Below are 22,794 nucleotides of genomic sequence, written 5' to 3'. Positions count from 1 at the left end.
CGAACTGTACAGATGTCTTCAGGTATACGACAGTACCGAAAGCTAAGGGACGTACGGCCAGGTCGACGAACTGCACAGCCGGTGGTAGAAGGCCTAAGGGATGCGCGGTCAAGTCGACGATCCAGAATTTCACTTTCGATTCGATAAATAATTCGTATGTTTATTTCACACAGATGCCTTGAAATTTTTCCACACTCACAATCACTGTTCACATTTGTCAACACATAGTTATGCACTAATAATAATTGCCATATCCCTTGTCCTGCTGCACAAATTACAACAATCAGGTAATGCAATCACTAGACTGCGGATTTCATGCATTTGTAGCAAACATGAGTAGGTGCATTTTAAGACACTAGAGAGATTAAAATAATTTCAAAACACCAATGTATTATTTTCAACTTCTTAAAATGATCACAATCAAATATCTGTCTGGCTCCTGTCCCTTGTAATAGCGGCAGCCAACTTTCATTTTACATAAAGATCCGCAGTCTAGTGATTAGATTAAATAATCGTTTAATTAGTTTAAGCAATTATTATTAGTGCATAACTATGTGTTGACAAATGTGAACAGTGATTGTGAGTGTGGAAAAATTTCAAGGCATCTGTGTGAAATAAACATACGAATTATTTATCGATTCGAAAATGAAAGTGAAATTCTGGATCGTCGACTTGACCGCGCATCCTTTAGGCCTTCTACCACCGGCTGTGCACTTCGTCGACCTGGCCGTACGTCCCTTAGCTTTCGGTACTGTCGTATACCTGAAGACATCTGTGCAGTTCGTCACCGAGTGACCCAGCGACACACATTTCGAAGCAGCAAATGGATTTACGGCTGAATAAGTGAGTTTTTAATACAATCAGTTTCTGCTTCTTCCCTCGTTCGGGTAACGTTGCCGTAAGTCGGGTAAGAAGATCCACCCATATGAATTGACAAGTAAAGTTCTTCCGACCGACAAAAACTGTAAAGGGTAATGTTGTTCAGAATCATGGTCTTGACAACATATCCAAAGCTCATCCAAATCGGGGAGGATTCACATAATCTCGAGAAACTCTTGTTCGTTACGGTATCGCGGCGTTACACCACGCTCGTCTCCCGGCGCGCCGGGCTGAACGTGCCATCGCGCGTCTAGGTCGCGCTCTGATTGGTCCGTGTTTTTCGTTAATAATTCCTAAACAAAGCCCCGGCTGACATTGGTGCAAAGGAAAATGTTGCTTCAAATGACCTAAGGAACCTCCCATTTCCCGGAGTCGAAGGGGTTTTGGGACACCCTGTATATGATAATACACGATTATACATATAGTCTTATAACTACGCACTACGTCATCGGACGTAACAACTGAAAACCCCCATTTTTGTATTATCGAATCCGATTCGGGTTAGATTTTTGATCCTTGATCCTAATCTAAAAATTACGACAAAATTTGGCTGGTTTTCTTTTCAAAAGACACCATACTGACTACCTAAACGGCGCACAGTGGAACCTTTCGTCCAAATCGGAGACAAAATCAAAGAACTTTCGATAGAAATGAGGTAGAGCGATGAAATTTTTTTTCAATTAAAGCTGAAACATTGCAGAATATGGGAAAAATAGGGAGATTATGGTACGAACGTTTTTTAACGTTGAGAAAATTCGTTAAACATGTAGAATTTCAAGAAATCGATTTTGCAATATCCTGAGGTCGTAGACAAATTTTGAGACCAGATTTGAAATCAGCGTGAAAAAATCTACGGGAAATGAAGTACAGCATGTTAAAAATCACAATTTTCTTGAAATTGTGCAAGTTTAACGAATTTTCTCAACGTTAAAGAACGTTCTTACCATAATCTCCCTATTTTCCCCATATTCTGCAAAGTTTCAGCTTTAATTTAAAAAAAATTTCATCGCTCTACCTCATTTCTATCGAAAGTTCTTTGATTTTGTCTCCGATTTAGACGGAAGGTCCCACTGTGCGGCGCGGCGCAACCGCGCATTCTCCGCGTCATCGTTTTTGTGAGACAATATACATATCTGTAACTTTCTGCAGCTGAAACCTTTTTAGTTTTATTGTACACATGACTACCAATAACGTGTACAAATTTTAATACACTAATCGACGCCGATCGGTTTATAACTCTATTTGAGTAGAAATAAAGCTTGAAAATTATTCTTTGTTTCATCAATGTTTATAGGTGCTGTATACAACAAAAGTAAATAAAATCCATGCTTATTATTTTCGTCTTGAAACACGCTGTCTACAGTTAAGTACATGCAAAAAATCCTTACTCACACGTGTATTAAGTTATAACGTACTAAATGAAACGATATTCTAAAAAATTCAGGAGAAGCTAAGCTTATGAATTTTTATTGAACTTTAGCATTTAATCGTAGATATGGAATTTTGGAAAATGAAATGCAGAAAATTATGCCTCATTTATCTACTAACATACTAACAATTCACACATTTCTTAAACTTGTTTTCACACCTGCTCCTTCGGCTATTTGTCTTGTTGTGTCCTTAAAATTCGACGCAACACGCAAAATTGCACGTTTATCACGTTCGGAAGTAACGCTAGGTCTTCCACTTTCTTTCGTTTCTCCATAAGCACTTGGATTTTTTAACACATTATATATCGCGCACCTACTTCTGTTTAATAATTTCGCAATTTTATGAATACTGTACTTTTCCGAGCGCGCAACAGAACGATTCGATCGACCTCACTTTTATCTAACTGCCTTCCTCGACCCAATATTTATTTTTCATTGTAATAAATGTACTTATAATGTAAGAAAAACACAAGATTCAACGTTTGAATACGTTCGCAGTGGAACACTTAATGGTAGAAGTCACATGATTGGAAAATAAGCCAAATGTTTTATACTTTTGTCGAAGCAATGAGCACTTTGCTTACTGGGTGCGTACCAACACTGTTACGCTCATAAATAGCGTCCAAACTACATAACACTTCTTTAGCACTTTCATTTGTCTTTACTAAACTAATTGTAAGTAATGAGTCCGACAAATATTCTATGATAACATTTTTGGCGACATTATCAGCCCGAATCCATTCCGTATTTAGCTTTTGCGGAGTGTTGTCAATGGCGAATTCTGAACTTCCACACACTATATTTTTTTGCCGTCGAATGGCTTGACATTCCTTTCCTTTTCCTTTGTCTTATTTGAGTTTCTTAAATTCACTGTGTCTATGCACGATATTTAACACACGGCAAACTATCTCACAACGTAATTCTTTTCTTTTTCAGAAAATGTTTGTTGCACACAACGTAACTAGGTACACGACGTAATACGGTATGCAACGTAACCTGGGTCCATAACTTGTTGGAATATCGGGTATACCATCAACCACATTCTATTGGAATATCAAATAAAATTTATTCTAAGTAATATATCTCTGAAGTCACGTTGTGACGCACGTCCTTACTGTTTCGAGAAAACTCGACACGAGTGAGGATCGCTACGAGGTAGCAACGAAGTAACAATAAATTGTTTTGCCAATTTGTTTCTTAAATAAGTTCCAACAGGGGGGATATAATGGCAATATTTACTGTTGCTCATTGTACAGGAAAGAAACAAGTGGATCATAAACCTCTTGAAGAAATTGATAAATCAAAAATAAAACTCTTTTCTACAATGATGTTACTAGGATTGCAACTATATTGTATAGAACACGGAGATACTTCATTTCCACTTGATAAAAGGAAGGAGCTAGCTGAGAAGATAAAAAATAAGATTAATCAAATGACAAATAATCTACTCCGAAAAGATGCTAAGGAGTTTAAGAATCTCGGGCTTGCATTACTTGATTACGAGTCGACACTAAAAGAAGGTCAATTTTCACTAAAGTTCAATAAGTCTTTAGCAAAGGCTACTATTTACTATTATAGGAAACTAACATTAAAAGACCTAGGTCCGCTTGATACAAAATATATGACAGAAGATCAGTATAGGTATATAACTACGATAACATCAGTACTAGATGATTACTTTGATGTAAGGAGAAATTCAAATTCTCTTCATAAGATATCTCGAGGAATTGGGTCGATATTAGAAAGTATAAAAGTTGAAGGGACAACTGCTGATGAAAAAATATTAGCTGTACAAGAAGCTCTTCGTCGTAGTGGCGAATACCTGAAGGGTACAAAAGACACTCCGAACTTAGACTATAAGCTCGGAACAGAGTTGACAATGGAAGGCATACCGGTTCTAAATTTAATTACATTTAGAGATACGTTAACACATAAACATTTATTTCCTCTGATAGAAAACGAAACAGTTGATAAAATCAGTGGAGATTTAACTTTTGTTAGATATATTATTGATAATGAAATAGACAAATTGAAAAGTGAGTTTATTAGCCGTATCATTGATCAAAATTTCAGGAAAATCGAAGTCTTTAATGCGTCTTTTAAGGATATTTTAAGCATAAAAATGCCAGATAAATCTATACCTGACATTATTACGGCTCTTGAATCAATAAAGGAAGGAAATAGTTATATGGATCTGACAAACAACGAGAAAGCGTTAATAGATGAGATTTATGAAAATGCTAAACAGATAGTTAATCCGGGCTTTCCTCGAAGGGAAACTAATAACAGTGAGTTTATTAGGTTTATCATTGATCAAAATTTTGGGAAAATCCAAGATAAGGCTTTTAAGAATATAGTAAAACATAACGATAAATTAAATTTGACAGATGAAAAAAAATCTATACGTGGCATTATTTCGGCTCTTGAATCAATAAAGAAAGAAAATAGTTATATGTCTCTGAGAAAAACGGATAAATCGTTAATAGATGAGATTTATGAAAATGCTAAACAGATAGTTAATCCGGGCTTTCCTCAAAGCGAAACTAATAACAGTGAGTTTATTAGGTTTATCATTGATCAAAATTTCGGGAAAATCCAAGATGAGTCATTTAAGAATATAGTAAAAAATGACAGGAGTTTAAATATGACAGATAAAAATAAGTCTATACCTGACATTATTTCGGCTCTTGAATTAATAAAGAGAGAAAATAGTTATAAGTCTCTGACAAACAACGATAAAGCGTTAATGGATGGGATTTATGAAAATGTTAAACAGATAGTTAATCCGGGCTTTCCTCAAAGGGAAACTATTAACAGTGAGTTTATTAGGTTTATCATTGATCAAAATTTCGGGAAAATCCAAGATAAGGCTTTTAAGAATATAGTAAAAAATAACGATAAATTAAGTTTGACAGATGAAAAAAAATCTATACGTGGCATTATTTCGGCTCTTGAATCAATAAAGAAAGAAAATAGTTATATGTCTCTGAGAAAAACGGATAAATCGTTAATAGATGAGATTTATGAAAATGCTAAACAGATAGTTAATCCGGGCTTTCCTCAAAGCGAAACTAATAACAGTGAGTTTATTAGGTTTATCATTGATCAAAATTTCGGGAAAATCCAAGATGAGTCATTTAAGAATATAGTAAAAAATGACAGGAGTTTAAATATGAGAGATAAAAATAAGTCTATACCTGACATTATTTCGGCTCTTGAATTAATAAAGAGAGAAAATAGTTATAAGTCTCTGACAAACAACGATAAAGCGTTAATGGATAGGATTTATGAAAATGTTAAACAGATAAATCTTCATCACTTTCCCTCTAGGGAAACTAATAACAGTAACAAACCAGTGAAAAAGTACTGGACTTCATCACTTGCAGAAGCTACTAAGAATTCTAATACCATAGAGAAGTTACGTAAAAAGGTTGGGACTGATGTAATTAAAAATGTTAAAGGAGTAGAGTCAAAAGCAATTCAGATATTATTTGATGGAATAATTGAAGGAATAGATGGTAAACCGCGTAATAATCAACCATTACAATTAGCACTTGAACAATATCTTCTAAACAAACGCGTCCAAAAAAGCGATGCAGCAAAAGCAATAAAGCATTTAGAAAACTTCTATTCAAAGAAAATAAAATCTGAGTTTTCTTTGTTGAAAACACTGAAGAACGACTACGCAATCTGGTCTCAGATTCTTAATTTGTACGATGTAGTACAAAGACATGACGATCTTGTGAACACGCGAAGCAAATATCAATGGAAAGCAGCAAGAATGCGTAATTACCTTTCACATGGTAGTACACTTGTTACAATTGAAGAAGATACTGCGTTCACAAAAGATTTTGCCAAGTTGGTAAGGGAAGCATTGATAGGTGAATTAGAAAATGTAGAAGATATTACAATGGAAACAATTGAACAAGCGATTGAAAGTGTTATAACAAAAGACGGAGTAACACTTCCTAAAGAAGTATTAGAAGTATTAGGAAGAGTAAGAGTTTTAATTTGTGGTGATACTGGCCTGTCTAGAAGACGTAGGTCTGTAAAGAGTTGCTTAGAATGGAAAGAAATAGACAAATTTAATAAAAGAGGGGCTGCAAATAGAGATCCTGATAACATTATAATAGATAGTAAAAAGTTTATTGAAACTATCTCAAATGAACGTGGGGCAAATAAGGAAAAGTTTTCTAATTTCATTGCTTTAGCAAGTGAAAGCGAAGTTATAGGTGACTATAAAGATAAGGTCAACATGCTCACTGATACTCACATGTATCTTGGTCATTTAGAGAGAGTAGGAAAAGTTTCTGGTATGGTTATGCATGGAATGATTGCAAAAAATATGATTGCTGATCTATTTCGTGGTGATTATGAAGATCTTGCGATAAATACAGTTTTTCTTGCTGGTAATCAAGGATTAGCAAAACTTGCAGAGACAGTATCTATGAAAGGGGCAGGTTATATGTTAGAAGGCAGAGCATTGCTTGGTAAATCGCTAAAGTTTGCCTCTCCATTTCTTGCAAGGGGAGTTAGTGCTTTTATTGCATATGATTTGTATAATCAAGTGAAAGAATATGAAAAAGGTAATAAAGATGCTTTAGTTCCTATCATAGGGGATAGTTTGCAGCTTGGGGTAGATTCTATTGAACTTGGAATAGAGATTGGAGAAGGATTAGGGTTAGAATTATTGGAGGGAGTTTCTGCAGTAACTGGTCCTATAGGAATGGCAATAGGAGCTGCAATATTTGTAGGCACTGATATTTACATGGCAGTACGAAAAGTTGAGAAAATGAATAGTTTGCAGCTTGAGGTAGATTCTATCCAACTTGGAATGGAGATTGGAGAAGGATTAACGTTAGAATTATTGGAGGGAGTTTCCGGAGTAACTGGTCTTATAGGAATGGCAATCGTAGGTCCAATATTTGTAGGCACTAATATTTACATGGGAGTACGAAAAGTTGAGGAAACTGATAAGCAAATTCATCTAACAGGATGGGAAAAGGTTCATGAAGGGTGGCTTGGTTTTTTTGGTCTGCAACCTTCGAAAGAAATCGAAAGGTTAATCAAAGAGAAAGGAGCAAATAATCAAGCAGTCAACAGTACGATAAGCTTTTTTGAAGGTAATCCGTACATTCAAAGATATGTTTTTCCTAGTAGAAGGGTTGTTGAACATGATTGGGAAATAATATTGGATAACGTAGTGTTGCTGGATCAAAAGAGAAATGATATAAAATGGAGTAGAACAAGGCCAGATAATCTAGAAGGAGTTAATTTGTTTTGTCTACCTAAAGGGAACTGGGAATCTGTTCCAACGAGTGGAACTTATTACTGCGATGGTGCGATTGGTGTAGAGTATGCAAATAATAGGACTGGAAATTATACCTTGATAAGCCTTGGTGATGGTAAGGATAGAGTAAAGGGTTTTCAAGAGAGTAAGAATATTTTTGTTTTAGGTGATGGGCATAAAGAAATGACTGGGGGAAATAAAGATGATAACTTTATTTTTGGAGGAAAGAGTGTTAACGCATCTGTAGATAGAGAAATTAAAGGTTCTATAGATGGGGGTGGAGGAATTAATACAATTGATGTTGGTGGACTCACTCCACATGATGAGGGAAGTAAGGGAGAATGTAGGTGCCAAGTGTCTGCCGATTTTCGTCAGGGAATTTTAAAAGATGCATCTAATGTTGCTCTTAATATGAGCAATATAAATCAATTCTTGGGGAGAAGAGGTAGAGTAGATCATGTGGTATCTGCCTGTGGTACTAAGTATATGGATGGTAAAGGAGGAGAAAATAAAAATTATTTAGATAGCATTACAATTCCAAAAGATGATTCATGTTTTTATGATACTCAAGTTATAGTCAATCCTTACACTAAGGTTGCTAATAGTGCTATTAATGGTAACTTTACTTATTTTGTAAGAGGAGAGAAGGGAAAGGAAGCATATATTGATTTAGGCCCAAATTCACAAAGTAACAATGCGATTGTCTTTAACTACACACTACAAGATATCGCTGCTATCGATAAATCTGAGGAAAATATAACTTTTAGCTTTATAGAAGAATTCTACAAAAGAGAAAAGAAAATAAATGTGGATAGTAGTTTTAATTTAACTGTTAGTGGTGCCGATGAAAACATAACTACGTATAATCTAATTGATAGCACTAAAATTGTAATGGGTCAAAATAATGTGTATGCAATGCAAAACACTGAAGAGTCAATTGATAGTCTTGTGAAAGACTATTCTTCTATAGCAGAACGGTCACAAATGTATGTTATTGTACATTCGAACGGTGAAGTTCTTACAATTGGACATAGTAATCATGATATATTGATGAATGATCCTAAGGCAAGAGCAAGTCACTTAGTTGGTGGCAGTGGTGAGAATGTATTTGTTGTTACCCCAGGTGATGAAAAATTAACTCTTGCAAAGCTTCCAATTTCTGATGTGATAATTTATGATTTTAATCGAGAGAACAAAATCGATACTTTAGATCTACGTAAAATACAGGAACAACTGAAGCAGGATATTGATAGTGAAATCAACACAGAGGTTAGTAAAATCGATAGTGATTTACTGATTAATTTATCTCTTGATGATGCATCTAAAAAGGAAGTAGTTAAGATAAGATTAAAAGGTGCATTAGAGAATAATTGGTACAAGAGAGTACATATAGTAATCGATAGCATATTCGTAATTGAAGATATTCTAGAAGATTTTGAATTAACTCCGCAACCTTTAATTTTCGATGATAATAGTACAACTATTTATGTCATAAATCCAAAAGATGTGGTGAAAGGAAACAAGATAAGAGTAAAGAAAGAGATAGGAAATTATACGTTTGCTCGTGATAACGATGCTTTAATTATAACCAACTCTTTGAGTTCTAGAGCTGATAAAAATAACCTTTTTACTATTATATTAAATGATTTTTATCATGAGTACAATCAAGATAAGATGCAGACTCTAAAAATAGAGTTTAATGATAAGAACATATTGTTAAGGAAAGAAATCGAATGGATAAGTAGTGCTGGAAACTTTGGTGAATTACAGAGGAACGTTAGGAATGATAGTTATAAAGCTGTAATGTATGAGATAAAGAAACAAAAACTGTTTGAAGCAATCGGGAGAAATAATATTGATGATGTCAAGGAGCTTATTAATCATGGTGTTAGTATTGATGCTACAAACAATGAAGGGCAGACACCATTGCACTATGCTGCTAAGAGTGACAAGCTAGAAGTAGTAAAATACCTTATAGAAGAAAAAGGTGCTAATATTAATGTAAAGGATAATGATGGGCAGACACCTTTGCACTATGCTGCTGATCATGGTAAGCTAGAGGTAGTAAAATACCTTATAGAAGAAAAAGGTGCTAATATTAATGTAAAGGATAATGATGGGCAGACACCTTTGCACTATGCTGCTGATCATGGTAAGCTAGAGGTAGTAAAATACCTTATAGAAGAAAAAGGTGCTAATATTAATGTAAAGGATAATGATGGACAGACACTTTTGCACTCTGCTGCCAAGACTTGTAGGCTAGACATAGTAAAATACCTTATAGAAGAGAAACACGTTGATTTTAATGTAAAGAATAATTATGGGGTTACACCTTTGCATTATGCTGCTAAGAATGATGGACTGGAAGTAGTAGAATACCTTATAGAAGAAAAAACAGCTAATATTAATGTGAAGGATGGTTCTGGAATGGGGCTTTTGCACTATGCTGCTACTAGTAATAATACAAAGGTAGTACGATACCTTACAGAAAAGAAAAACGCTAATATTAATGTAAAGAATAATTCTGGGGTTACACCTTTGTATTATGCTGCTATGAATGATGGACTAGAAGTAGTAAAATACTTTATAGAAGAAAAAGGTGCTAATGTTAATGTAAAGGATAATGATGGACAGACACCTTTGCACTATGCTGCTAACAGTGACAAGCTAGAAGTAGTAAAATACTTTATAGAAGAGAAACACATTGATTTTAATGTAAAGAATAATTATGGGGTTACACCTTTGCACGATGGTACTCATAATGGTACGCTAGGGGTAGTACGATACCTGATAGAAGAGAAAAACGCTGATATTAATGTAAAGGATAATGATGGGCAGACACCTTTGCACTATTCTGCGTATGATGGTAACCTAGAAGTAGTAAAATACCTTATAGAGAAAGGTGCTGATGTTGATATAAGGGGGAATGATGGGCAAACACCTTTGCACTTTGCTGCTATTAATGGTAAGCTAGAGGTAGTACGATACTTTATAGAAGGGAAAAACGCTAATATTAATGTAAAGGATAATTATGGGGAGACACCTTTGCACCCTGTTGCTACTAATGGTAACCTAGAGATAGTGAAATACCTTATAGAGAAAGGTGCTGATTTTGATATAAGGGGGAATTATGGGCTGACACCTTTGCACTGTGCTGCTATTGATGGTAAGCTAGAGGTAGTGAAATACCTTATACAGAAAGGCGCTAAGATTGACTTGAAAGTTAATGATGAAGTACCCTTAGAGATTCTGGAAAGTAGTGGTCATAGAAGTTTCGCAGATTCCATTATTGAAGAATTAACAGAGAGGTTGTTTGATGCAGTAAAATATGATGATTCTGGTGAAGTTCAGGGTCTTATAAATCAAGGAGTTAGTGTTAAGGTCAAAGATAGTGACGGACAAACGCTTCTGCAATGTGCTGTTAATAATAGTAAGCTAAAAGTAGTAAAATACCTTGTAGAGAAAGGTGCTGACGTTAATGTAAAGGATAATTCTGGTACAACACTTTTGCACTCTGCTGCTATGACTAATAAGCTAGAGACAGTAAAATACCTTGTAGAAGACAAACACGTTGATTTTAATGTAAAGGATAATTCTGGGGTTACACCTTTGCATTATGCTGCTATGAATGATGGACTACAAGTAGTAACATACTTTATAGAAGAAAAAGGTGCTAATGTTAATGTAAAGGATAATTATGGTATAACACCTTTGTTCTTTGCTGCTATGGCTGATAAGCTAGAGACAGTAAAATACCTTGTAGAGAAAGGTGCTGATGTTAATGTAAAGGATAAGAATGGTAGAACACTTTTGTACTCTGCTGCTATGGCTGATAAGCTAGAGACAGTAAAATACCTTGTAGAGGAAGGTGCTGATGTTAATGTAAAAGTTGACTCTAGTAGAACACTTTTGCACTCTGCTGCTATGACTGGTAAGTTAGAGATAGTAAAATACCTTGTAGAGAAAGGTGCTGATATTAATGTAACCAATGATATTGGACAAACACCTTTGGATTTAGCTACTAATAACAGATATAGTGGTGTTGTAGAATATTTAAAGAGAAAATATAATGAAAAAAGAGAAAAGCATCAACAACGCAAGCGTCGTCATCATCATGGAGATCGTAATCGTCATCACTCATCGCATGGGCCTCTTACTATAGACTCAAGTAATCAACCTGAAATAGCAACAAGCAATGCAAGTCAAAAATCTTCATGGATAAATGATTTAGTTGGTTGGGTAAAAAACTCTATAGGTGGGTTAGTAGGTTCTAGAGCTGCTCTGCCTGAAGCTTCAGCAAATTATTCTAATACAACAAAAAATCCTGGTAACCAATACGCTAGCCAATTTAGCAGTGAAGTTTGTATCAATAACAATGTTGGTTTAGGATTTTTCTTATTACAAAGATTCCTAGATAAAAAATATCCTCTTCCTAAGTTCTGTTCCTTTACCTACGAAGAAGCTTTGGCTAACACACTGAATATCGTAGGAGAATTTGAAGAGACACTTGAAAAAACAGCTAAACAATCTGGTGTGTTAATAAAAGATGTTAACTTTTTTAAAGTATATTTAGATATGGCAGACCATGTGTGGAACGAGAGGTACTCTCAAATCCCGAATACTTTATATTCAGCTGCAAAAGAAGCTTGTCCGAAAAATGAGAAGTTTCTAAGTATTTTAAAAGGCAATATTGAAAAGATGCTAGATAGGCAGCAAACGGTTAACAGTAATAATCAGGAGCAAGGTATAGCTAATGTGGATAATAAAATACCTCCATTTTCACTTAATAGCATTGTTGTAGAACCTGCGAATAACAAAGGCTTGAAAGAGGTTACTTGTGCAGGTCAAGTTGCTTAATCTCATCCAAAGAAGGGCCGGTGATTTGAGAGATAACATCAATAGAGACACCGGCCTTGAGTGAGTTTTTGGCCACAGCTATTTTAACTTCTTTTTCGCCGTCTTCCTTTCCTTCGGCTCTGCCTTTTTCATGTCCGATTAGGATGCCTTCTAGTCTCCTTTTTCAGTAGCATCATCGAGTTTTTGTTTCAAGATAGCAGCTTCTTTCTGTAACTCCATAACCCTTTCTTCATATGCCACGAGATCTTTCTCACACATTCCCATGAAACTTATATAACTCATCATATCAGTGGCGCACCCAGGATGTAATCTTGGGGGAGGGGGGGGAGCCGAGTTGAACCCAGCCCTAGGTTTTGCGTGATGACCTTTTTTTTAAGCCAAAATATCTATCATCGGTACCCAGGGCTATTCCGCGATTTTAATTTTGGAAGCTGAACATTTTTTTCTTGGTGGGGGACTTGGCCCCCTGGCCCCCCCCCCTGGGTGCGCCACTGCATCATATGCTTGCTTTATTATTGGTGATTTTTCTTAAATCTTCATTAGTTGTTTCTTCTGCATATTTGAAGAAAAATAGCCAACGATCTACTACATTTTCTAGCTGCTCTTATCTACTCTTAGGAAACTTTGGCAACTCAATAAAGATAAATTGAAAATCTTTTAAATCAAGCTCGTTAGTTTTTTCATCTCTTATGGTATGGCTAGATATATAATGAAACTTATCAGGAAATAAATTACAATTAGTAATAGCAATAAAGAAAACCTTGTTTAAATCAATGCACTTACCACCTTTATCAGTCTGCCTTGAGTAAGCCTGAGCAGCATAAAATTGAGCGCGTTTTTCGAAGACCTTGTAAATAGCAAGTTGCATCTCAATCACGTATCTGGCTCCAGTAGAATCCTAGTATCTCATAGTATCACAGATCTATTGTAAAACCATGGTGTCAGCATTGATGAATATCATTCTAACGATAGAACACCATTTGTTCCGGATTCGGAAAGTATTCCGACGGATGAGTGGATGACGGTCCACGTGCCTCGACACGATCTGATCTAGGCGTGCAATGTATCGTCACCTGCCACGCTATCCATGCTCTACAATTCCGACCGGGTAATTGTCGGTAACTGACTGTCGAAATGTAATCGCTTACGTTTTCTCACCGCGAGGCCTCTGGGAGACCTGCTTACAGAGCCTCCCGGGCAGACATCATGCTGCCGAATAATGTAAATTACGCCTCGAAAACGCAAAAGTAGGCCACTTTGACAAGCTTGCGCCCTAGATTGATCTTTTATCTCGCGATTGTGACAACGTAGGGGTCTCAAATGTGCATTATAGAGAAATGGTTTGTCAAATACCGAACCCTTGCAATCCGCCTAGGCACACGTACGCGCTGCCCAAGCGTACACGCTTACTGATGAAGCCTGATTTACCAGCAACATTTATTGATACAGTGATTGCTGTCACCGCTGATATGGTATCTCGTTGGCGCTGCTGTGCTTCTCGACGATTCAAAATGTAAATGTAAAATGTACCAAACTCCCCTACTGGACGGAGCTCAAACTAATTTCGAGGTCAATTCCGGATCTACACCGTTTTCCGCTCACGTTAGGATTAAGTCGCCGCGCCGTAGCATTAAGACCGCCGTTTCTCCGCCTGCGCCGCCGTAGGAATAAGACCGCCGTGTTCCGTTTGTGTTAGAAATAAACCGTAGTCCTAAGTCGCCGCCGAACCGCGTTCAACACGAGTCCAGCGTTGTGATCATTAGCAAGTAAGACGCTAGGTTAAATAAATAGTTAGTACATCCAACCCGTAGTATTCATTCGCGGCTCGTAAGTACCCTGGACAGCCGATTGAGCCGACACATTTCTCCCAACCGACAAGTGTTACAAATGGCGCCCGACTAGGTTCTTTAAGCAGGAAGAACCGCGAATGAGTACTAGGTGGATATACCGCCTCCGAAGAACAGAGCTCGTGGAACAAGCCCGCCAGCGAGGGATAAACCAGGACGGAACTTTAGACGAGCTCCGAACACGGCTCGTCGCCCACATCCGCACCAAGATGGACAATGACCACATTATGGAACGAATCCGCCGTTGGGGAACCCACTACGACGGTGGAGATAGAGCAGAGGATTTCCTCGACCGGTTCAGGGACCTCCGCAGAGGATTCAAGGTCGAGCCGGAGGAAATATTACCGTCTCTGGCCGAGGTATTTCTAGAAAATGCCCTGCAATGGTATTGGAATAGATACCAAAAGTGGAAAACCTGAGAGGATTTCCTCGAAGCCTTCCACAAAAATTTTCTGCCCCGGAACCGACTTATCGACCTCGAGGACAATATCCGAGACAGGCTACAAAAGCCGGGAGAGAAACCGAGGACCAACCGGAGAGGACATACCGGAACCTCCAACCGTAGATCCAAAAATTCATACGACGAACAGAGGTTCGGTCAACAAATTAGCTACTCGAGCGCACCGAGGAACTAGAGGAGGTTATGACAGAAGAACAACCAAATAGCGCGGCCGAGATAACCAGCACGTATGACCGGGGCACGTGCTGCTGTAGGTGCGGCCAACGAGGGCGCCAAAGAATAGAATGCCGCAGAACACCGAAGCTCTTCTGCTCATACTGTGGCACCACCGGAACAACAACGATCAAATGCACATGCAACCCCATATCGGAAAACGGAAGCAGAGTCGGCGGCTGAGGCACCGACCGACGAAACAACGAAACGCCTCCACGAAATTAGGCCCGGACACACGCATATTCACGCCAGTAACGGTCTACGAACGCCGCTTGCAAGCTCTACTCGATAAGGGAGCAACGCGCTCCCTTGTCAACAGCAGGGAGCAACAACCAGACCGACCGAAACAACCGTCCGCATCGCAGACGGATCCACCGTCGAATTAAATGGCGAAGTGGAAATCATTGCCGACCTATGCGGAGTGGCACTAGTACTCACGTGCCCAGTACTACCCACGTTATCCCAGGCGATAATGATAAGAATGGACGCTCTGGAAGCCTTGGGTACGACAATCACCGTCAGGTCAGAAACGTGGACCCTCCAGGAGGAAGCATACGCTATCGGCGGGACAGACGGCCTGACAAAATGCACGCGGGAGCAGGAGCAACAGCTACAGGAGCTCCTGGCCACCGAGTTACCAAAGTTCGCCGCGATCCAGGGAACAACCTACTTGACGACACATCGGATTCGGCTAAAAACGACAGAATCGTCAAACAGCGGTACACACCGCGTAACCCGCCCACACAGCGGATAATCGACGAAGAAGTCGATCAAATGCTCCAGGACGGGGTTATAGAACCATCCACGAGCCCGTGGAGCTCACCGGTGGTAATCGTCCGAAAGTCAAACAGTAAATCACGATTTTGCATGGATTTTAGGTGGGTCAACAACGCAACAGAAAAAGACGCGTACCCATTGCCACAATTTCAGGCAACGTTAGAGAAACTACGGGGAACTCAGTACATTTCAACCATCAACCTGGCAAATGGTTAATGGCAGTGCCAGTTTAAGGTCACGCCTAAGCTGGAGCCAAGGGCATTCACCTATCTCGACGGTATAATCATCCTCTGGAGGACCTTCGAGAAACACCTAGACAACCTAAAGGAGGTGTTACATCTCTGCACCAAGCACGCCTACGCATCAACCCGCAGAAATGTCACTTCGGCTGAACCGAACTCCAATATCTAGGCCATCAAGTGACAAGAAAAGGCGTACACGGTCTGGCCGTTTTACATTTTACATTTTACACGGCCCGGCGTTCCCACGGTCACTGTACTCGTCAAAATCAACAACTTATCAAATATAAATAATAATAAAAAGGAATGTTGTTTGTTCACTTCCTACTTGTTGGAGGGAGAGAAGCTACGTTAAAGTCGTGGAATCAATAAAGAAACAAGATATTAAAAAGTCGATTCATACAATTCCATCGGGATATTAAGAGTCTATTTAAGCGATTGTCGAAATAAAAATAGGAAAAGGCGGGTGGAAAGTAATTAATATAATATAATATGGAAAATTTATTCTTAACTTTTGTAATATGAAAAATTTATTCAACTTGTGTAAGCTGTACAATTTATTATTAATACTTTGGAAAGAAAATGTTCAATAATAAAGATTAATTGTGAAGATAGACTTGGTACTTACATTCCCCCCACCCCCTTGAAGAAAGCACGACACGTTGCCCTCGATCTCTGCTATCGACGTCGTCTTTGGTCATCAAGGTAGGCATTCAGACGATCCAGAGAAACAGGCACAAAATAATTTTTATACCTTCAGGGATCTCTGTAACAGACAGAATAAATACATTTAACCTCAACAGAAAATAAACTAGAGGGTTATTGTTGCTCGCTCGCTTCGCTCGCTCGCGAGTAGGGTTGTTTTTGCTCGCTCGCCTCGCGAGCTCGCGGATAGGACTGCTCTTGCGAAAGGGTTAGTGGTACGCATGGCTAGTAGTACCTATAGCTATTAATGTTTTTTTTTTATTTGGTGCGTGACTCTCCACGAGCCACACAAAGAACTTCCCGATTCGTTAGTTGCAGTATATTATTATCATTATTAAGTGTACGTTTTAAGAAGATTATACGTTTTCAGGGAAATTCAATAGTTTTCTACTTATCAAAATGTTTGCTATATGGCGTCGCATTAAACCAACATCGTATGCTCGTTGCTCGCTTGGTTCCTTGTTATAGCATACTAATGTTGCAAAATAAATTGTCTTAATTAGTTTTTCGCAAACGATACAACTCCTCATTATCCGGGTTTGCAGTATTGATCTTGGTTTTCTTCGATACTGTTAATTTAAATTGTCCCGAAATATATAAACCGCGCTCAATTTTGAAACTCTGCTCAGTGCTACATACAACATTTGTAAAGTTCGTTTTTCTGATGTTTTAAAATTCAAACATACTTTTCTCGTATGTTTGTCCCTGATTTTTATGAATCGTAATCGCTTCAGCAGGAACCACTGGAAATTGACTACGTGTGATTTGATATTTTTCCTCACTCGACATATTTACTTGATTCGATATTTTTATTATTGATGTCAAATTTTGATCAATATTTGCACTTTTCATATAATCACGATAACGAGTTCTTACTTTCACTCCTACTCTGGCCAATTGAAAATCTAACCACAATATAGACGGAATTTTAGTATTTTCTTGAAAAGTAATAAATTTTAATATTCCGCATGTGTGTGTGCTCCATTAACCAATCCGTTTTCAACATCAATGTTATTAATAATTATCATATAGTTTATATTAATTTTCAATTTAATCTCAGTTAATAATTCGTTTTGAACTGATTGTTTTTTTAAAGATTGTAATATAAATTTTTTTTTGTACTTTCATCGATATTCTTTGAAAATGTATTCTCGGGAGTAGAGATGATTAACTCACTCTTGCATTGGGATAATTTTCGATGGTTGTAAGCAGAAACATCATCGTAAGGTACAAAAAAAATGTCAAAAAAAATTTTTTTTTTTAATTTTAAAAAATCGAAAAAAAAATTTTTTGTGTAATTACGTTTCTTTCTTCTTTGGAAACTTTCCGTTCTCTCGTATAAATTGCATTGTTGAATGAACTTCTTTAAAAAAGAAACTAAAATAACTAAAAAACTACTTGACCAAAATGGACCAAAATCTAATCAGCTCTAAGTTACAGCGGGCACATCGATTGCATCATTCATCATTCTGATCGCGTTGTTACTTTTTCTGAAAACGTTAACGAAAAATTTGATTACATACAAACGGACATACGCACACACACACACACATACACACATACGAACATTTTGCTGAAAATAGTCTAAAATGACTGCAATGACCATGAAACCTGAAGATCTGCTAAAAAATCGATTTTCGATTTTCGGGGTCATTACAATAACTTCCCTATAAAATCGGGAAGTTAATAAGGTATCACCATAAATTACAAAATTCGTTGATGAGAAGCAAGTTAAAAAGATTAAATACTCACTTTGCTTTCTGTATAAATGAAGATATACTTATGGACAACGGATGTCTAAATTGCATTAGTAGATATTTAAAACTTACACTATCCATGTTATGACGGCAATCAATTCACTGAACCTATCACTCAGCAAACAAAACACTCAGCAAAACCCCAGCGCGCGTGGGTGCTTTGCTCGTGGAAAGGATCGCGTTGGATACACGATTACAACTTGTAGAAGTCGAGAGGGTCGGGTCTCAAGTCTCAATAGCTTCTGGCGCTTCTGCGGGCAGCGGGTAGATACACAAATGGACATCTCTTCCTCTCCTCCTTTTCACGTTCCAGAACCATGCGTACACTCCCTCGCCTCTTCTGCCTTCCGCGTTTCCTACGAACACTTGCGAAAACTGCGCAGTGGGGGGTCCTGGGCTGAGAAACGTGCGCTGATTGCACAGCAGCGTCGGTTGCTGCCTTGGGCCAGTACACCCCTCCCATTCCTTGCGCTCGAGGAGCGCTTTTCCGGGGATGCTATAGAATCTATAGTATAGATCATCACAAGTTGTCTTGTAGTGAAGAAGATATTAGAAACGAAAAAACTGGGGCCCCAAGCAAAAGAGGTCCCCGAACACAAACCAAGATCCAAGATCCAAATTCTACGTTTTTCTCATAAAGTTATTTAGTTGGGGTTAGCGGCCCCGAAATTCTACTTTGCCCAGGGCCCCAACTAGTTATAACGCGCTACTGTTTGTTTGAGCCGTAGTTGCGGCGCCGCGATACAATATTTACCGCGATTCCGTTACCGCACGTTAGAAAAACGGATGTTAAATCCATAGTACATATTTCAGACCGCAATTCCGGTACCGCACGTTAAAAGAACGGACGTGTGTAGGGGGCCTGAGAGTTCCACCGAGCCGATGGAAAATAAAACGTAGTTGTCTTGGTTGTCGGTGAAACTCGGTCGAAATGTTGCGCTCTAGGTCTCTTTCGGAAATGCGTAGGTATCACTAGGAGGAAGAAAAGCGAGAAAGTTTACTAACCTGGACCGTACGACGACTTCTTCAACCAGTCGTAGGGTCTCCTGAGATTGTTGTTGTTCCTAGAGGTCACAGTGGTTGATGCGCCGGGATTGCTGATCTCGCTTCCGCTGACGGTGATCGGCGGACCAGGTTCTCCGGCGACGACCACGGGGTTAGCTTCGTCACCACTATAATCATGTTGGTATTGGACATGCGAATCGTGATGAGCGTGATGATGAGACCAGCCGTGGAAGGCATCCGGGTGGTCCAGATATTCGTGAAGTCCGGGCGATTGATTCGCCGCGGGCGGATATCCAGGAGGTTATAGTGGTGGCAAATCGTAGGAACACGAGGCCGCGTGTTGCTGAGCCTGTTGCGCCTGGCTTTGTTGCTGAGCTTGCTGCGCGAGTTGCTGCTGTCCGGCCTGCTGTTGTTGCTGGTACTGCCCGAGCGGCTGATAATACGAGCTGCCGATATCCTCCATGTGGACGGTCCACCCACACCCTCCGTCAGCCTTCGCCCCAACGCCAATGTCGACCGCGACAATTCCGAGTGGTCTAGTGGCGGATGCTTCTGTAACAGTATCTGTAATCCGCGCGAGTACCATTCGTCACGGACATCGCAATTACCTCTATTATAATTAATAAATTTCCTCTATCTGTTACAGATTCCGAGGGGAAAGAAATGAATCGAAAGAGTAACTTAGTGGTCGAGATCGATGCTTTCAATAATATAATCGAAAGCGTGCCGCAGCGCCTCGCCGCGTGTCGTATTTTATTCAAGGAGGAAAGGACGTGAGCGTGAGTACCTATTATCTTCCCAATTAAATTGTGTTATTGAATATAAAATAATAAACAATTAATTAATTCAATTCTCTGTCACAGTGCCTGAGGGAAAAGAATCCACGAATTCAAAGACGACATTATCGATTTCTAAGATTGAGATGCACAATGTAGCGGCCGCGCTGGACGGATTTTATGGTAGGGACACCCCTATTGAACATGGGCCCGGTACGTGCCGTCTTGTAGTTTGGCTACGGCGCGGCGTTTGGGCCTGTCATCGCCACGTGATTTCCGTCCGTACCTGGGTACCCTCGATCCCGTCCTTGCCGTAAAACCGTATAAAACGTATAAAATTATTTCAAGTTTATAAACATATTTTCACAGTACATTAGAATACAAGACAAATATTTATTACTACGTACTACAATAATTTGTAAATTGCTTTCAGATGCCAGACAGAATAAAGATTGTTAGGGATGCAGTCCGTAAAATAAATATTTCATCGCAATCGCAATGGCGACCGCGGCGATCGTGGTCGCCGTCGCGATCGCAGTCGCGGTCGCACCGATGATCGCGATCACAAACGTCGCGAATGGCGACCGTGGGGTCGCCAAGAAGACACCAGGAGACAAGAACCCTGGATATAGTCAGGATGGAGATGCATAGAGTACGTACATATACACAAATTTTTGTAAATTTTCAATTTTGGAAACTTTTAAAAAAAATTTCATTTTCGTTTTTGTATTGCAACTTCATCAACTGAAGAAAAAATTACTGAAAATAAGATACGGCCAGGCCAGCGGGGTGGAGGAAGCCAGGCAGAATAGAGAGTGTGAAGGACGCAGTCAGCGAAATGCATATTTCATGCAAATCGCAATGGCGACCGCAGCGATCGCGGTCGCACCGACGATCGCGATCGCAAACGTCGCGAATGGCGACAGTGGGTCGCCAAGAAGAGACCAGGAGACAAGAACCCTGGATATAGTCAGGATGGAGATGCATAGAGTACGTACATATACACAAATTTTTGTAAATTTTCAATTTTGGAAACTTTTAAAAAAAATTTCATTTTCGTTTTTGTATTGCAGCTTCAGCAACTGAAGAAAAAGTTGCTCAAAATCAGATATGGCCAGCGGGGTGGAGGAGGAGGAGGAGGAGGAGGAGGAAGAGGAAGAGGAAGAGGTGGTGGAAGAGGAAGTGGAAGTGGAAGAGGAGGAGGAAGAGAAAGTAGAGGAAGAAGAGAAGGAGGAAGAGAAAGAATAGAAGGAGGTAGAGAAAGGAGAGAAGGAGGAAGAGAAAGAAGAGAAGGAGGAAGAGAAAGAAGGGAAGGAGGAGGAAATATTTATATCAATTTATAACTTTGTTACTAAGGTGGACGTATAATAAAAAAAATTAAATAGTTAAAATTGAAATTTAATTTGAATGATTGGAAAGATTAGAATTGAGATATAACGCAGTTTTGAACCTACCTGCATTCACTGGCTTCGGTTCGGGTAAACGAGGATTTCTTAATATTCTACGTAATTTTGATGATGGAACGTGGAAATCGAAGTTGGATAGTTTCTTTAATAAATGATTTGATATTTTATTTGTTTGAATAAAAATAAATCAAAACTATATTTTAAGCTCCACATTTCGGGGATACATAATGTTATCGAAATCTTATTATAATTTGTTAGTAATTACCGCTGTAACGCGACGAGGAACGAGACAACCCCAGGGGTGCCAATCCGCCTCGGCACTACCCTGAGATTAAGAAAAGAATCGCGCCGCGACCGAATGTTCTAGAAGGTCGCATGTTCGAGAAACTTCTAAAATCCCTAACAACGCCCAAACAAGGGTTAGCAACGACTAGTATAAATACCGGTAGACGATCGCGGAGAAATCACTTTTGCTGCGCCTGTGGGAGAGGACGAGGTAAGACCACGGCCGCCCATAGGTTAGGGAGAGTACGAAGCAATGCTATCGGACGCCCGGCAGCTCAGGAGAGGACAGGGGTTGCACCTGGACGCCTCTCTGGATAAATGGGAGAGGACGGCCATGAAGGCCGGCCGTCCGCCGAGAGGAAAGAACAGGGCAGCTTCCTGGCCGCCTGAAAGTAGGTTCACCAGGTTACTCTGTACGTCTTGGAGAGGACGGCCATGAAGGCCGGCCGCCGAGCTTATAGAGGACACCTGGTGAATCCGAGTCGTCGTCGTTTTCCCAATAGGAGAGTACGGTTGAAATAAACCGGACGCCTGTTTGGGAAAACCTTTTATTAGTAAAATTATTTTAATCTTTCGTTGCTAACCTTCTTCAAAGGTTTATTGTAAATTTTACGAAAACTTTCGATGTATGAAACTAATTGGAAAATATATTCTTTGTTCAGAGAGAAATCCCAATTCCTATTCCTTGCGATACGAGAGAGAGAACCTGTTCCTACTAGTATGTCGGATCCTACACCGCTAAGTAGATTTCTTGTTCGCTGTAACGAAAACTATCTCCTTGTGGTGAGGACTTCTGGTTTGTCTTTTCTTAACTTCATGCACAATAATGACTTTTACACCACGTACTGATCGACTGGTAATGATACGA

At 39.0% G+C, this 22,794-nt stretch overlaps 2 protein-coding genes across 6 annotated transcripts in view; both read left to right on the top strand.

Moving 5' to 3' along the window:
• The window catches only part of LOC143218247 (uncharacterized), a 41,723-nt gene extending 27,738 nt beyond the window's left edge, over positions 1–13,985 (top strand). For 4 of the 5 annotated variants that reach the window (XM_076443331.1, XM_076443332.1, XM_076443333.1 and 1 more), the window contains one exon: positions 3,246–13,985. In XM_076443331.1, coding sequence (XP_076299446.1) covers positions 3,535–12,456 — 8,922 coding nt within the window. In that variant the 5' untranslated portion in view covers positions 3,246–3,534 and the 3' untranslated portion in view covers positions 12,457–13,985. Of the gene's footprint in view, positions 1–696; positions 844–3,245 lie in introns of those variants that run through there. The other variant, XM_076443335.1, reaches the window with a different exon arrangement.
• A 6,911-nt stretch (positions 13,986–20,896) lies between these two features.
• LOC143218249 (uncharacterized) lies at positions 20,897–22,204 on the top strand. The gene is made up of 2 exons (XM_076443337.1): positions 20,897–21,225; positions 21,309–22,204. Exons 1-2 carry the CDS (start codon positions 21,085–21,087, stop codon positions 21,576–21,578), a joined length of 411 nt encoding a protein of 136 aa, XP_076299452.1. The 5' UTR covers positions 20,897–21,084; the 3' UTR covers positions 21,579–22,204.
• The last annotated feature ends 590 nt before the right edge of the window (positions 22,205–22,794 follow it).

This window comes from Lasioglossum baleicum, chromosome 19, assembly GCF_051020765.1.
Source record: "Lasioglossum baleicum chromosome 19, iyLasBale1, whole genome shotgun sequence".
NCBI classification, from domain to species: domain Eukaryota; kingdom Metazoa; phylum Arthropoda; class Insecta; order Hymenoptera; family Halictidae; genus Lasioglossum; species Lasioglossum baleicum.
This window is presented reverse-complemented; position numbering and strand designations above follow the sequence as displayed.

Excerpts from the sequence above, each read along its gene's own strand:
- LOC143218249 (XM_076443337.1), top strand. The coding sequence starts at position 21,085 with ATGCAAATCGCAATGGCGACCGCAGCGATCGCGGTCGCACCGACGATC. Across the intron at positions 21,226-21,308 it reads TCAGGATGGAGATGCATAGA|CTTCAGCAACTGAAGAAAAA; the intron begins GTACGTACATAT and ends TTTGTATTGCAG.